General features: G+C 44.9%; 1 protein-coding gene across 1 annotated transcript in view; it reads left to right on the top strand.

The window, feature by feature from the left end:
- PCSK6 (proprotein convertase subtilisin/kexin type 6) overlaps window positions 1–13,751 on the top strand; it is a 183,010-nt gene that overhangs the window by 88,313 nt on the left and 80,946 nt on the right. The window contains exons 7-9 of the mRNA XM_060259949.1: window positions 6,883–7,055; window positions 7,986–8,198; window positions 10,304–10,404. Of these exons, the coding sequence (XP_060115932.1) occupies window positions 6,883–7,055; window positions 7,986–8,198; window positions 10,304–10,404 (487 nt within the window). The remainder of the gene's footprint in view (window positions 1–6,882; window positions 7,056–7,985; window positions 8,199–10,303; window positions 10,405–13,751) is intronic.

The raw sequence follows: 13,751 nt of genomic DNA, 5'->3' as shown, positions 1-13,751 counted from the left end.
ATATGGCTTGGGACCTGTCTACCTCCGGGACCGCCTTTCCCCACATGAGCCTGAGAGAGCACTATGATCAAGCTCGTTAAATCTGTTAAAGATCCCCAGGCTAAAGGATACCCGTCTGACCACTACAAGGGCAAGAGCCTTCTCCGTGGCTGCACCTGTCCTCTGGCATGCCCTCCCTAAGGAGACCAGGGCCCTGCGGGATTTGTCACAATTCCGCAGGGCCTGTAAGACATACCTGTTCAGGCAGGCTTTTAATAACTAAACGGGGGTTCTTTTAACATCTACGGAGGTGTGTACAATCTACCCCACAATATCATCGCAAACTAATTCAAAGCAGACCGAATGCCATCTGAACTGTATTTAAATTGTTTTAATATTCTAATGTTTTAGTAATGTTTTACTGTTATGATGTGAATCTGTCATCGAATTGTGACTGTTGTTAGCTGCCCTGAGCCCATTTTGGGGGGGGGGGGCGGGATACAAGAGCAATAAATAAATAAATGAACATTTCAGGGAAAGTTTAGCAGGGTGCCTTTTAAAATTTACTTACCTATGCTTGCCATTACCAAAAGCAAGGTTTTTAAAATCTGCACAGCCAATGATATCTCTGATGGCCACGTTACCTCTAAGCTGAGTTCATGTGAGCTAGCTCACAGTTTTTTAGCCTCCGGCTCACACATTTTTGTCTTAGCTCAGCCTGCTCAAGAAGCATGGCTCCTTTATGCAGTAGCTTACAATTGATTTATGCAGTCGCTTACACCTTTAATGCCAGTAGCTCACAAAGTAGAATTGTTGCTCACAAGACTCTGCAGCTTAGAGAGAACATTCCAGTCAGGAGGCTTCACCCATTTTCTAAAAACACTTAGTAGGTTCCAGGAGATATGTTAGTGGGCACTAAGGCACCCATGGCCAGCACCTTGGGGACTCCTGGGTGTTTAACTAGGATCTGGGAGACCCAGGTTCCAAACGCCACTCTGCCATGGAAGCTCACTGAGTGAGTGACCTTGGGTTGGCCACACGCTCTCGGCCTCACCTACCTCACAGGGTTCTTGTAGAAGAGAAGAGAAGCTTTTTATACCTCTCTTTTCTCTACCTTAAGGAATCTCAGTGTGGCTTATGATCTTCCCTTCCCCTCCCTACCTTGTGAGCAATACTCCTAAGCTGTGGAGTCTTGTGAGCAAAACTTCTGCTTCATGAGCTACTGGCCTTAAAGTTGTGAGTTACTACATAAATTAGTTTGCTCTGGGGCCATTTTTCCTGAGCTAACACAAAAACGTGTGAGCTAAAGGCTAAAAAGCTATGAGCCAGCTCACACTAACTCAGCTTAGAGGGAACACTGCTTGTGAGGCAAGTGGAGCTGAGAGAGTTCTGAGAGCACTGGGACTGGCCCAAGGTCACCCAGCTGGCTGCATGTGGAGGAGTAGGCAATCGAACCCAGTTCTCCAGATTAGAGTCCGCCACTCTTAACCACTACACCACGGCTGGCTGGTTGTTGTGAGGGTAAAAATGGTAAAACGGAGGAAAACATAAGCTGCTTTGGATCCCCATTGCGGAGAAAGGTACCTATTTAAATGAATAAAATAATTTGTACGTTTATCAGGAGTCAGTGGAAATGGCTAAAAAACCAAAGTGGGAAGGAGCGATCTCAGCTTGGTGGGGAGCCCCGTCTATCACTCTCTGAAAACTACATCTAATTTTTCCCCTCGCAGTTCTTTCATTGTTCTTCCATTTCCTTCCCTTCTTTGCTGAGGGCAAAATACATTTACTGCTCAATAAACAAAAAGAGGAATGCGAGCCCATCTTTCTCCTTTTCCACTGGCTCTTTAAAGTCATCTACCAACTGAAGCTTTTATTGCTTACACTGTGGGAAACGGCTGATTTATTCCTTCTCCTTCCCATCTCCTCTCTTTAACCTCTACTTCTGTCTGACAGACCGAAGATTCCCTTGCAATTGTGCTTACGCCAGGCTTTGATGGCTGGCTGGGCTAACAACATCAGATGTTATGTGGTTAGGAGTTAAGGGGATGTGTTTTTCTGTGTCTTATATGCATGGCCTGTTTGCTTTATTAAGGCTGCTCAGGAAGACATTGAAGGAGCAGTTCAGACTGTAAGGGTTTGCTGAGAATCTATCACAAGACTTCTTGAGTAAATACAAAAGGAGCTTTAAATGAAGATACATTTAGTAAACACTTGTAGCATATGTATGCAAGGCTCCTGCCTAGCCAGACTAATATAAAACAAAACTTACAAGCTAAATCTGGTTAATGGCCTATCACTCCTCCCACCTCAGATCTCCTGCTCAAAAGTCTTTGAATTATTTCTCGGGCCACAGTGTTACAAGGTTGCACTGCAGTTCACAGACATCCTCAGTTGGTACCTGTCTTCTGTTACTGGGGAGACAAGATTAGGCCACTATGGCTTTCCTTCTCACCAGTGTTCTTATACGTAAAATATTACAAGATAGATAGACAGGCAGACGGACAGATGTTAGTAATTAATTGTATAAATACGTGTGTTAGCGCAGATAACAGTTTATAATGTGCCTCTGTCCAAGGATTTGTCTTGAGGATGCCAAGAAGAAGAAGTCTGCAGATTTATACCCCACCCTTCTCTCTGAATCAGAAACTCAGAATGGCTTACAGTCTCCTATATCTTCTCCCCTCTGCAACAGACACCCTGTGAGGTGGGTGGGGCCGAGAGGGCTCTCACAGCAGCTGCCCTTTCATGACAATGCTGTTATGAATATATGAGTGTAAATAGGAATACGTCTTGGAAAACTTGAAACAGATCCTTATCATGGACTTATACCTGACACAGACAAAAGTGAAATGTATGTTAAGAGAGAAATGGTTGGGAGCCACAAACCAGTCTCAAAACTGGAATACTGGGACTGAAGCCACCATTAACAACGTAATTTTCCATTTTCTTCCAGTGTGGAGTTGTGTTTAATAGTGTCACTGGGGTCTAGGAGACACAGGTTTGAATCCTCACTCTGCCAAACAAATTTCCTCAAAGGCTTTCTGGAATAAATGTTTATAGATTGTGCTGGAAGGCCTGGGGGGGTGGGAACAGCTAAGTCCCTCATGGGGTTCTACACCAGTTATAATCCCTCAGCAAGACCCTCCTTCCTACAATCTCAGATGAGTGAGAGTGTCGGACTACAATCTGGGAGACCCAGGTACAAATCCTCACTCTGGCATGAAAGCTTGCCAGGTGACTTTGAGCCAGTCACTCTGTCTCAGTCTAACTTACCTCATGGGGTTGTTGTGAAGAGAAAATGGTGTAGGGGAGAACAGTGTCATAAGCTGTTTTTTTGGTCTCTGTTGGGGAGAAAAGCAGGCTATAAATATCTCAAATAATTATATCACATACAGAGCTCTTCCTGCGAACATGAAAACAGACAACTGTAGAATTATGCAGAGGGGTAGCCATGTTCGCTTGTTTGTAGGCAAATTAAATTAAATTCCAATGGCACCTGAAAGACTAACAAAATTTGTTCCAGAACTTTTCATGAATCAGAGCTCCCTTCAAAAACGAGTCCCATGAGAAAGCATGCTTGCCAAGTTTTGCGGCTTTGGGTGCCAGGGCTGGTCACACTCCGCAGCGTGCAAGAAATATCCATGGATTGAGTTAAATTATCCAGGAAGCAATGTGGGAAACGACCCACCTGTTCGGATGGCTGTATTTATTGTAGTATGTCACTTTGTAATACATTCCTTAGCACCTCACTGTTTAGCCATAAACCAGTCAAATTGCGGTTAGCCCTCCTTGTTACGATTGAAGAGTTTTCAAAGTGAGGAGAACGCTTTGCCGAAGAGAGGGCAGGCGTTCAGCAGCTGTTGCATTAAAAGCAGCAGGCAGACAATCTAAGGCCTAGTGCATTCACAGTCATTCTGAACTCCATATGTTCAGTACTAGGCCTTCCTGGTTGGCTCCTGCAGCAGCTACTAATGTTCTTTCTGTTCCTTCCATAAGTTGACAGGTCTTTTGGGGGGGGATGGGGTGTTTTCAAATTCACTTTGACTGGCAGCTCCTTGCTCACTTTGTCTGTTGCTCCTATTTGACTGTAGCAAAGAGTCACTGGGGTACTTTGACAGTAAGTCTCTACTTACTAACCCTTTCCTGAGGGTAGCTTTCCTTCTTTTTTCTTTTGCCATCAGGTCACAGTCAACTTATGGCGGCCTAACAGGATTTTCAAGCCAAAAGATGTTCAAAGGTGGTTTGCCATTTCTTGCCTCGGTGTAGCTGATTTATGGCAACTCTGTAGAGCAAGGGTGTCGGACATGTGACCCCGGGGGCCAAATCAGGCCCCTGGAGGGCTCCTATCAGGCCCCTGAGCAACTGACTGTCATCTGCTTCCTTCTCCCTCTCTCTTGCTTCCTTCTGCATCACAGCTTGCTTTGCAAGGCTTGCTCAATTGCATAGGAGCTACAGAGCAAAGGCTCTATTTTCTCCATTGGCTGAGGCTCCTCCCTTGGGGGGGAGGGAAAGCTTGCTTTGTCAGGCTCTCCCAGTCACGCAGCAAAGCTACTGAGCCAAGCCTCTCTTCCTTCTGTTGGCTGAGGCTCCTCCCCCTCCCGGTCCCCTGGGGAAGGATGGAAAGAGCCAGAGCTTCCTTTGCCCAGTTCCCTGGATCCCATGGGAGAGATGCAAAGAAAGCACCTGTAAGATCAACGTGCTAATGTTTTAAGCATGTTTTATTTTTAAGTTTTTAAAAAATCTTTAATTGTGTTTTGTCTGTGTCCTTTATAAAGTTTATATCTCGGCTACCTGGCATTACATTTTATGACACGTATGGCCCGGCCCAACGTCTCATTTATGTCTGATCTGGCCCTCATAATAAATGACTTCGACACCCCTGCATAGACTTTTCAAGGCCAGAGACATTCAGAGGTGATTTTCGATTGCCCGTTTCTGTGTAACAACCCTGGACTTCCTTGGCAGTCACCAAATACTTCAGCAGAACTGACCCTGCTTAGCTTCTGAGCTTTGAGAAGATCAGGCTAACCTGGACCGTCATTAAATCTCTCAGCTTTTGTTGTTGTTTTGTAGTTTTTTTTCTAAAGAAAAAATATATGCAAGAAAATATGCTGGCTTTTTATTTTTAATAAAGAGAGGCTGCCGCGCCTGGCTGTGTTAGGAACTAAAATTACAGTCTCATGCCCTTCCTCTCTGAAATGCTCCACCACCCACAGCAATACTTTGAACTGTGATAAATAATAAACTTGGTCTCTTTGCCGAGGGATGAGTCAGGCCTCCAGAAATGTTTGAGATTGGATCTCATGTTTATGGGAGTTTATAGATTATTTTCGAAGTTGGGCTCTTTTTTTCCGAATTTTCAGTCTCGCCTTCCCTGTTTGCTCTGCGTTTGCTCTGTATTTTTTCCCCCCTAAATGCTCAACTGCAAGGAAGATTTTGGGCACAATCAAAGAACAGCTGTTGAATGAATTCTGTTCATTTTGATCAGTCTCCGGCATCTTGTGCAATAGACTTCCCAGTGAAGCTGGCTGCTTTTCTCATCTCCTTCTGAACACAGCTGGTTATTGCTTTATGTTTTCAAAAATTGACCTAGGCCATTTAGATGCCCTAGATAATCGAAACACTAAGTGCTTCACCCCTCTGTAGGGAAAAAAAATCAGAATGGCTTTGATATCTTAACATTTCAATGAATGTTTTACTTCTTAAAAAAATCTCAAGGTTTTCCCTCATGAATTTATTTATTTATTTATTTCATTTATATCCCGCCCTCCCCCACCTCGGCAGGCTCAGGGCGGCTAACAACATTCCATAAAAACATACAGTAGTAAATAAAACCCTAGATTTACAATATAGAACAATAAGACATTAAAACATTAAGTTAAAACCAATCCAGTAAATACAGTTGTACTGCGGTATAGATCTTTAGACCGCATTGGCGGATCCTTGATTACCGTTTTTCTTAGCAGTCCGAATATGCTAATTTAAAAAGAGTGGTCTTGCAGGCCCTGCGGAACTGTTCAAGGTCACAATTATTTGGAAAACAAACCTATTATGTTGGTTGGGAGTCCGTTTTTCCTGAAGATTTGGCCAAATCAGTATTTTTGTCTTGGTGGTTCATGCTCTGGTAACTTCTGTATTGGGCTACTACAGTGCTCTTTATCTAGGGCACTCATTTGAAGACTGTTCAGATAGGATAGCAGGCTCAGAATTATGAGGTTCATCTTTTGATTAAGGCGAGCCAAAGACTACCTATTACAACAGTTGGCACTGGTTTTCACCTGATGGACCAGCTCTTGCTCTAGCCTGGCCCTTTTATTTGACCAACATTGTTCCAGAACAGGCTGAGCTCTCAAGTTGTCCGCGTTCACCTACCTGTTGGACCGTCTCCTTCCTGCTCACCTCCAGACTGCCAGAGTTGGCGCTTGAGAGGGCTGAGGCAGTCCTAAGTTTGGACATAAGGAGACCCAAAGATTTCAGAATAAGGCTTGAAGAAAAACTCAGAGCTTCCTGTTGTTTCTTCAACAGGACCAAGAAAACCATTTGCAACTGAATTATGGGAAGGGAAGGATGGCCTAAATCAGGGCTTTTTTTGTAGGAAAAAGCCCAGCAGGAACTCATTTGCATATTAGACCACACTGCTGATGCCAAGCCAGCCGGAGCCATGCTCCCAAGTGTTCCTGTTCAAAAAAAGCCCTGGCCTAAACAAGTTGGCAGTCCTCAAGTTTTCCAAGTGCATTGAGGCCAGCTTCTCTTTGTGTACAGCTATTGGTGATGTGTTTGGTCTTTTATTCCTCACGTGTGCTTCGAAACAAAAGCCGTTGACTGCTTTCCTTCCCAACAAAGCCCCTGGAAACTTACTCTCTGGATTTTTGTTTTCCTTCTTGGGGATGTGTGTGCTTTTAGGTATTCGCATGTTAGACGGCGACGTCACAGACATCGTCGAAGCAAGAGCGATTGGCGTCCGCCCAGAGTACATTCACATCTATAGCGCCAGCTGGGGGCCGGATGATGATGGCCGGACAGTGGATGGGCCCGGCCCTTTGGCCAAGCAGGCATTTGAGGAGGGAATTAAGAAGGTATGAGAAATCTAATAAGGCTCAAACACCTTCTTATCTTGCAGTTTTGCATATGGGACTTTGGGCTCAACTCCACAGGCAAGGTGCAACCTTCTCCTGGGCCCACACAGCTGCTGGGGCTTTGGTTCTACCCAGCTGGCAGTGGTTTGAGCCCCAGAGGCGATACCTGAGGTAAATATTGCAGGTCCTGTGGAAAACCGGCTTCAGGAGTGGGTGACTTGGAATGGGGAAGTGGGGAGTGAAAAAGAGGACTTACCCTTTTCCTTCTCTCTCTAGCTGCCTTTTTCACCCTTTCTCTATGAGGAATACCTTCTAATATCTGTTTCCCCTTCACCTTGAGGATAGAAAATGGATACCAACAAACAGGATGCCATTAACTCATAGTCTGGGGGTTGAAGACTTTGCCATTGGGGATGATAAGACCATTTGGGTTAAATGTTGGGTTAAATCCTGGCTCTGCTGGCCACAGGTGCAGAAGCAACATACCCTTGACCCTCTGAAAATTGCCCTCAGAATTATATCAATGTCCGGCCAATCCAGGGGCTCCACAGTCCCTGCCAATCACATAGGGTTCTATGTGGCACATCACTTAACCAGGAAGGATTTTGAGGTAAAGTCTGGGTAAACACGGTCCAAAATCTCAGCCGAAGGTTTTCGGTTTTGCTTTTAATTTTAACTTAAGACATATCTAGGCACTGAGTCAGGCAGAACCTCTCTTTATTTGTTTGTTTATGGAAAACATTTATATCCTGCTTTGAAGCCTTGCATCTGTTTGCCAGATCTCCCTAGCTACCGTTTTGCTTTTCCAAAACTTCATGAAAATATGAGAAATGGGAGGGGAAGAAGGGGCAAGTCTGACAGGTCAGCCTTGCCCCAAAATTAATTCCCTCATGTATCCCCACTTTTTTTTTTTTTTGCATAATCACTTAGGGACGTAAAGGGCGGGGTTCTATTTTTGTCTGGGCCTCTGGAAACGGCGGCAGAGAAGGCGACCACTGCTCCTGCGATGGATACACCAACAGCATCTACACCGTCTCTGTCAGCAGTACCACAGAGAACGGTAACAAACCGTGGTACTTGGAGGAATGCGCGTCCACCCTTGCGACGACCTACAGCAGTGGAGCTTTCTACGAGCGTCAGATTGTAAGTCAACGCCTTGGGCTGTTCAGCTTGTCTGCTTGTTGGGGCTGGAACAGAGTTGTGCCCAAATCCGGATTTAGGATGTGGATTCTCCAGTTTGAGCCTCCCCCTCCCCCACTTCCCCCAGTGCCTGGAGCCATAGCGAGGACTTTGACTGGAAGTGAAGCAGTTTGAACATCCGTTTCTGTAGTCCAGGCCACAGTTTCACTATTTATATCAGGCTTGGGCAATTCAAAGATTTCCTGCTCCCTTCTCATTGCAAGGGCATTTGTTGCCAATCACTTATTCTGCAGGGACTCTCACATGTTCTAAACTCCCTGTCGCTCAGCCCCTGAGGATCCTTTTTTAATTATTAGTTTGTTTTTAATTTAAGGGATTTCTAAGCAAGGCTGTGTCAGGCAGCACTTTTTAATGCGAATTGTTATTAGCCCACTTTCTTTTTATGACTAGACAGCATAGAGTGTGAACAGTAAAATGTCAACATAATAACCTTTAAAAGACCCATTCATCCAACAGCGGAACAGCTGCACAAAACATTCCCAATCAAAAGAGAGGGTGAGTTTATCAGAATCCTAAAATGAGCATTAAAAAAAAAAGGAGCCTGTATAAACTGCATCTAAAATCTGCACCCAAACAGAATGGGCTAGGGGAAACCAGCTGCAGGGGATCTAAAAAGCTTTTTAGAATAATTTTTTTTTAAAAAAGGGATGTCAGATGAGTTAGAGTATTACGGAGCGTAGGTGCCACCCCTGCGAAGGCCCTGTTTTTGATGCATAACTACCTAACTTCAGAACATGGGGACAACATACAGCATAGCCTTCAAGAAAAACCTCAGCTAGGTGATCTGGTGCATATAGGAGACGGCCATCCTCCTTTTGGGTAGCTTTTGACCCTTCTTCAGTGGTTCCAGTTTTGACCTCTAACCCTACAGCTATTTATTCCCCCAACGTCCTCTTCTTTTGCCAGTTCTCATTCGGAAAAAATATTTTTCAGAAAACATTTTCTTAAATGTTAAAGCAAATCTGAATGAGCTCTGCAACCTAAGGGGACAGGGGCAACTTCTGATTCATGTTTATTTTTGGCCATCATCTGGGCATGGGGCAGGGCAGGTGTAACTGCAGGTGTGGGGGGAAGGCATTTGTGAATCTCCTGCACTGTGCAGAGGGTTGGACTAGATGACCCTGGTAGGTGCCTTCCAATTCTGCAGTTCTGTGAATAATGATATTCTGGCAGCACGGTTAGGTTGGGAGAGAAGGTGACATGGTGCAGCCCAGGCTTGTCAGATCTCAGAAATTAAGCAGGGTCGGTGCTTGGATGGGAAACCACCACGGAAGACTCTGCAGAGGAGGGCAGTGGCCAACCCCTTCTGTGTCTCACTTGCTTTGAAAGCCCTTTGCTGGGATTGCCATAAGTCGGTTGTGACCTGACTGCACTTAACAGTCATAACATGTTTAGGTTCCTTTCAGGAATGGTCAGTATGAGCAGGGCTTTTTTTTTTTGGTAGGAAAAGCAGGAACTCGTTGGCCTGTTAGGCCACACCCCCTGACATTGCCGTCATTTCACAAAGGGCTTTTTTGTAGGAAATAGCCCAGCAGGAGCTCATTTGCATATTAGGCCACACCCCTGACACCAAGCCAGCCGGAGCTGTGTCCCTGTGCGTTCCTGCTCAGAAAAAGCCCTGAGTATGAGGTGTTCTTCCTTCTTCCCACAAACCCCAAATATTGTGTTACCCTGACCCTTTAATGTTTGCGGGGCCTTTACCTACCGCCTTTCAGTCCCTCAGCACGTTACCATCTATGTGCCTCAGTTGTGCCAAGTATTTGAATTACAGTTCTAAGTGATGTTAATTATTTGAAGTTGTGCCTAAGCCATGCCAATTAGCTGAAATTGTACCAACTGTCTGAATTGTGGTTTCAGGCTGGGCCAGTTGTCTGAACTGTGGTCCTTTGTTTTAATCTGTATGTTTATGAGAGAGTTTAACTTTGTTGATATGTTTATTTATTATTGCAACGTTTTCAATGTTGTAAGCTGCCCTGAGGCCACTTTGCAGGTTAGGGCGGGATATTAATCTCTAAATTAAATTAAATCAAATCCACATTTGTCATTAGGTTACCACGGATCTGAGGAAGCGCTGCACAGACGGCCACACGGGGACCTCCGTGTCTGCCCCCATGGTGGCAGGAATCATTGCTTTGGCGCTGGAGGCCAAGTAAGGGAGTTTTTCTAGCAAGGCTTCTTCATAAATGGGTTTCTGGGGACAATTCTAGAGGGGTAGCTGTGTTTCTTTGCAGCAGAACATGAAGATTCAGGCCCTGAAGATCAGCTAGGTTTCCAGGGCATAAGCTTTCAAGAGTTATAGCTCCTTTCATGAGGTACAAGTAGCACAAAGGGAACTTTGATTTTCAGAAGCTTGTACCCTGGAAATCTTCTTGGTTTTTAAGGTGCTGATGGACTTGAATCTTGGTTTCTTGGTGAAACAGAAACAAAGAAAAAGGAAGGACTGGAGTTCTGTGGTTTTCCAGCCTCTTTCCCGCCTGCTGTGGAATTCCTGCGCATTTGTTGTAAATTGGAAGGGGGGGTGGAATTCTGTGTTGTGCATCCAGTTGGCATTGCAGGTACCTGGTAAGACTGTTGTCTCCAAGCGATGCTCCAGATTACCCTGCAGCTCTTTAATCTACCTATCAACCCTATCTCATGTATTCTCCAAGGAGCCCAGGGTTTAAGAGGTTTTTATTGTACTGTGGACAGGTTTAAGCGTAAACTGGAAGCAGCCTTGAGCCACAAAGTAAAGGTGGGATATAAATGTTGTAATAAATAAGCATCAGGCTGTGCCCTGATTGGATGGCCCAGAGTAGCTCGATCTCGTCAGATCTCAGAAGCTAAGCAGGGTTGACTCTGGTTAGCATTTGAATGGGAGACCCCCAAGGAAATCCAGGGTTGCTTTGCGGGGGAAGACCGTGGCCATCTTTGAACATCTCTTGCCTTAAACAAGGCAAGGGGGTCACCATTAATTGGTGATGACTTGACAGTTCAAGGAAATCTGAATGAGTTCTGCAACCTAAGAGGACAGGGGCAACTTCTGGTTGGTTTTTTTTTTGGCCATCATTTGGACATGGAGATGAGCAGGTGTGACTGCGGGTGTGGGGGGAAGGCACTTTACACGCACAATTACATTGCTGCAGCTCAAATGTTTTCAGCAACATTTGCCATGGAGTAGAAGAGATGTTGGTTGCAACAACCACAGGTTCTGGGCTGGTTCCTGTTCCTTTGCTCTGGAAAAGAGATGCATCATACTTCGTGCCTCATCCCGCCAAATACGAACATTTTAGGAAAGATTTCTGCAAGAGTGGAGAATCCCAAGGCTTGCTTAGTTGTTTAAAATATTTTATACCCTGGTTTTCTCCTGGACATGGATTTAAAACTCCTTTGGGGCTGTATTGGCTCATAAGGATGCACTTATTTATCTAAAAATACTATGTGCTACTTTTCCACTCAAATAGGGTCCACAAGGACTGAATGCAGCAAAACCTCTGCAGATCAATCCTGTACAGCATCCCATGATCAAAAGAAGAAGAAGATAATATTGGATTTATACCCTGCTCTTCACTCCGAATCTCATAGTGGCTCACAATCTCCTTTACCTTCCTCCCTCACGACAAACAGCCTGTGAGTTGGGTGGGACTGAGAGAGCTCTCACAGAAGCTGCCCTTTCAAGGACAGCTCTGTGAGAGCTATGGCTTACGTAAGGCCATTCCAGCAGGTGCAAGTGGAGGAGTGGGGAATCAAACCTGGTTCTCCCAGATGAGTCCAAGCACTTAACCACTACACCTGCTCTCAGTATGTCTCTAGAAATCCTGCAGAGAAGAGAGGCCAATGCTAACCTATGTTATTTCACCCCCAGATATTTAGAAATATGCTGCCTCTGAACAGGGAGGTTTTCTATTTGTTAACTCATAGAAACAGGTGTCCATAGAAACAGGGACCTATAGAAACAGGTGTCCATTTTGCTATTACAGGCAGGGGTGGAATTCTAGCAGGAGCTCCTGTGCATATTAGGCCACACAACCCTGATGTAACCAATCCTCCAAGAGCTTACAAGGCTCTTTTTTGTAAGCTCTTAGAGGATTGGCTACATCAGAGGTGTGTGGCCTAATATGCAAAGGAGCTCCTGCTAGAATTCCACCTCTGATTACAGGTAATAGCTGCTGAAAGACCCACTCTCTCTGAATCCCCTTTATCTAAACTCTTGTCTTCCATTGAGGAGATGGTAAATTTACAGACTTGCCACCAAACGTTCTCAATTTGTTTTTTTTCCTTCCTAAATGTTGCAGACTTATTCCACTTTTTACAGCAGGGAAGAAGCAGAAGAAAACGAACTCCAAGCTCAAACGTCAGACTTCCTTTAGTACGCCCATGCTGTGACGGCTGCCTCAGTCGCTAATGTATTGCCGGCTGCTGTGAATTCACAGTGGCAGGGTTTGTTTCATTAGTTTGTTTCATTAATGTGACTGAGGCTGGGAAAACGTCGCATCAAGGCAGCTTGGGTCTCTCTCTCCCCCACCCTTCCCCCACATCACATTTTAAATTAACTCTGTTTTGAAACTCTTGTGTTGTGTGAACACAGCTGGAAGAGGAGCATTTGTTACAAATAAATTAGGGAGAGTTAAGTCTGTAAATTTGGGAATCGTTTAGTTCTCAGTACAAAACATACCATTAAGTACGTGGGATCAAGCACATTAAAATGGTGTTGAGTGGTCCCCAGCTTTATTTTGTGGCTAGAGAGGAAATGAATTCAAATTTTAGATCCTTCAGTATAATTACAAATTGGTGCTCGAGAGGCGTTAAGAGACACTTATGGAGAGAAAAAACTTAGCAAGATAATGCAAAGGCTTGGAATTGCAATCCTGCTAAGTATTCTGACCTTACAAAAACATATTTGGAGGTTAATACGTTGGCTCTGTTGACTCTGGAGCAGCCAGAAATCTTAAAATCTAACATTGGGGTGTATGTGGAAATCTTATTCATACACCTGAGAGCCGTTGTAGTGGTTAAAGGTAAAAGTAGTCCCCTGCGCAAGCACCAGTCGTTTCCGACTCTGGGGTGATGTTGCTTTCACAACATTTTCACGGCAGCCTTTTTACGGGGTGGTTTGCCATTGCCTTCGCAGTCATTTACACTTTACTCCCAGCAAGCTGAGTACTCATTTTACTGACCTCAGAAGGATGGAAGACTGAGTCAACCTGGAGCCAGCTACCTGAACCCAGCTTCTGCCGGGATTGAACTCAGGTTGTGAGCAGAGCTTAGAGCTGCAGTACTGCAGCTTACCGCTCTGCACCATGGGGCTCTTAATGTAGTGGTTAGAGTGTTGGATTAGGATCTGGGAGTCCTGGGTTCAAATCCCCCCTCTTCTAGGGAAGTTTGGTGGGCATCCTTGGCAAGGCTCCTTCTCAGCTGCGGAGTCTTGTGAGCAAAAATTCTACTTTGTGAGTTACTAGCATTGTGAGCAAGTGATTTCGGCTACTGCATAAATTAGTTGCTCTGGGGCCATCCTTCCTG

This window comes from Heteronotia binoei, chromosome 19, assembly GCF_032191835.1.
Source record: "Heteronotia binoei isolate CCM8104 ecotype False Entrance Well chromosome 19, APGP_CSIRO_Hbin_v1, whole genome shotgun sequence".
Lineage (NCBI taxonomy): Eukaryota > Metazoa > Chordata > Lepidosauria > Squamata > Gekkonidae > Heteronotia > Heteronotia binoei.
Note: the sequence above shows the minus strand (reverse complement) of the source record. Positions and strands in the feature narration are given on the sequence as shown.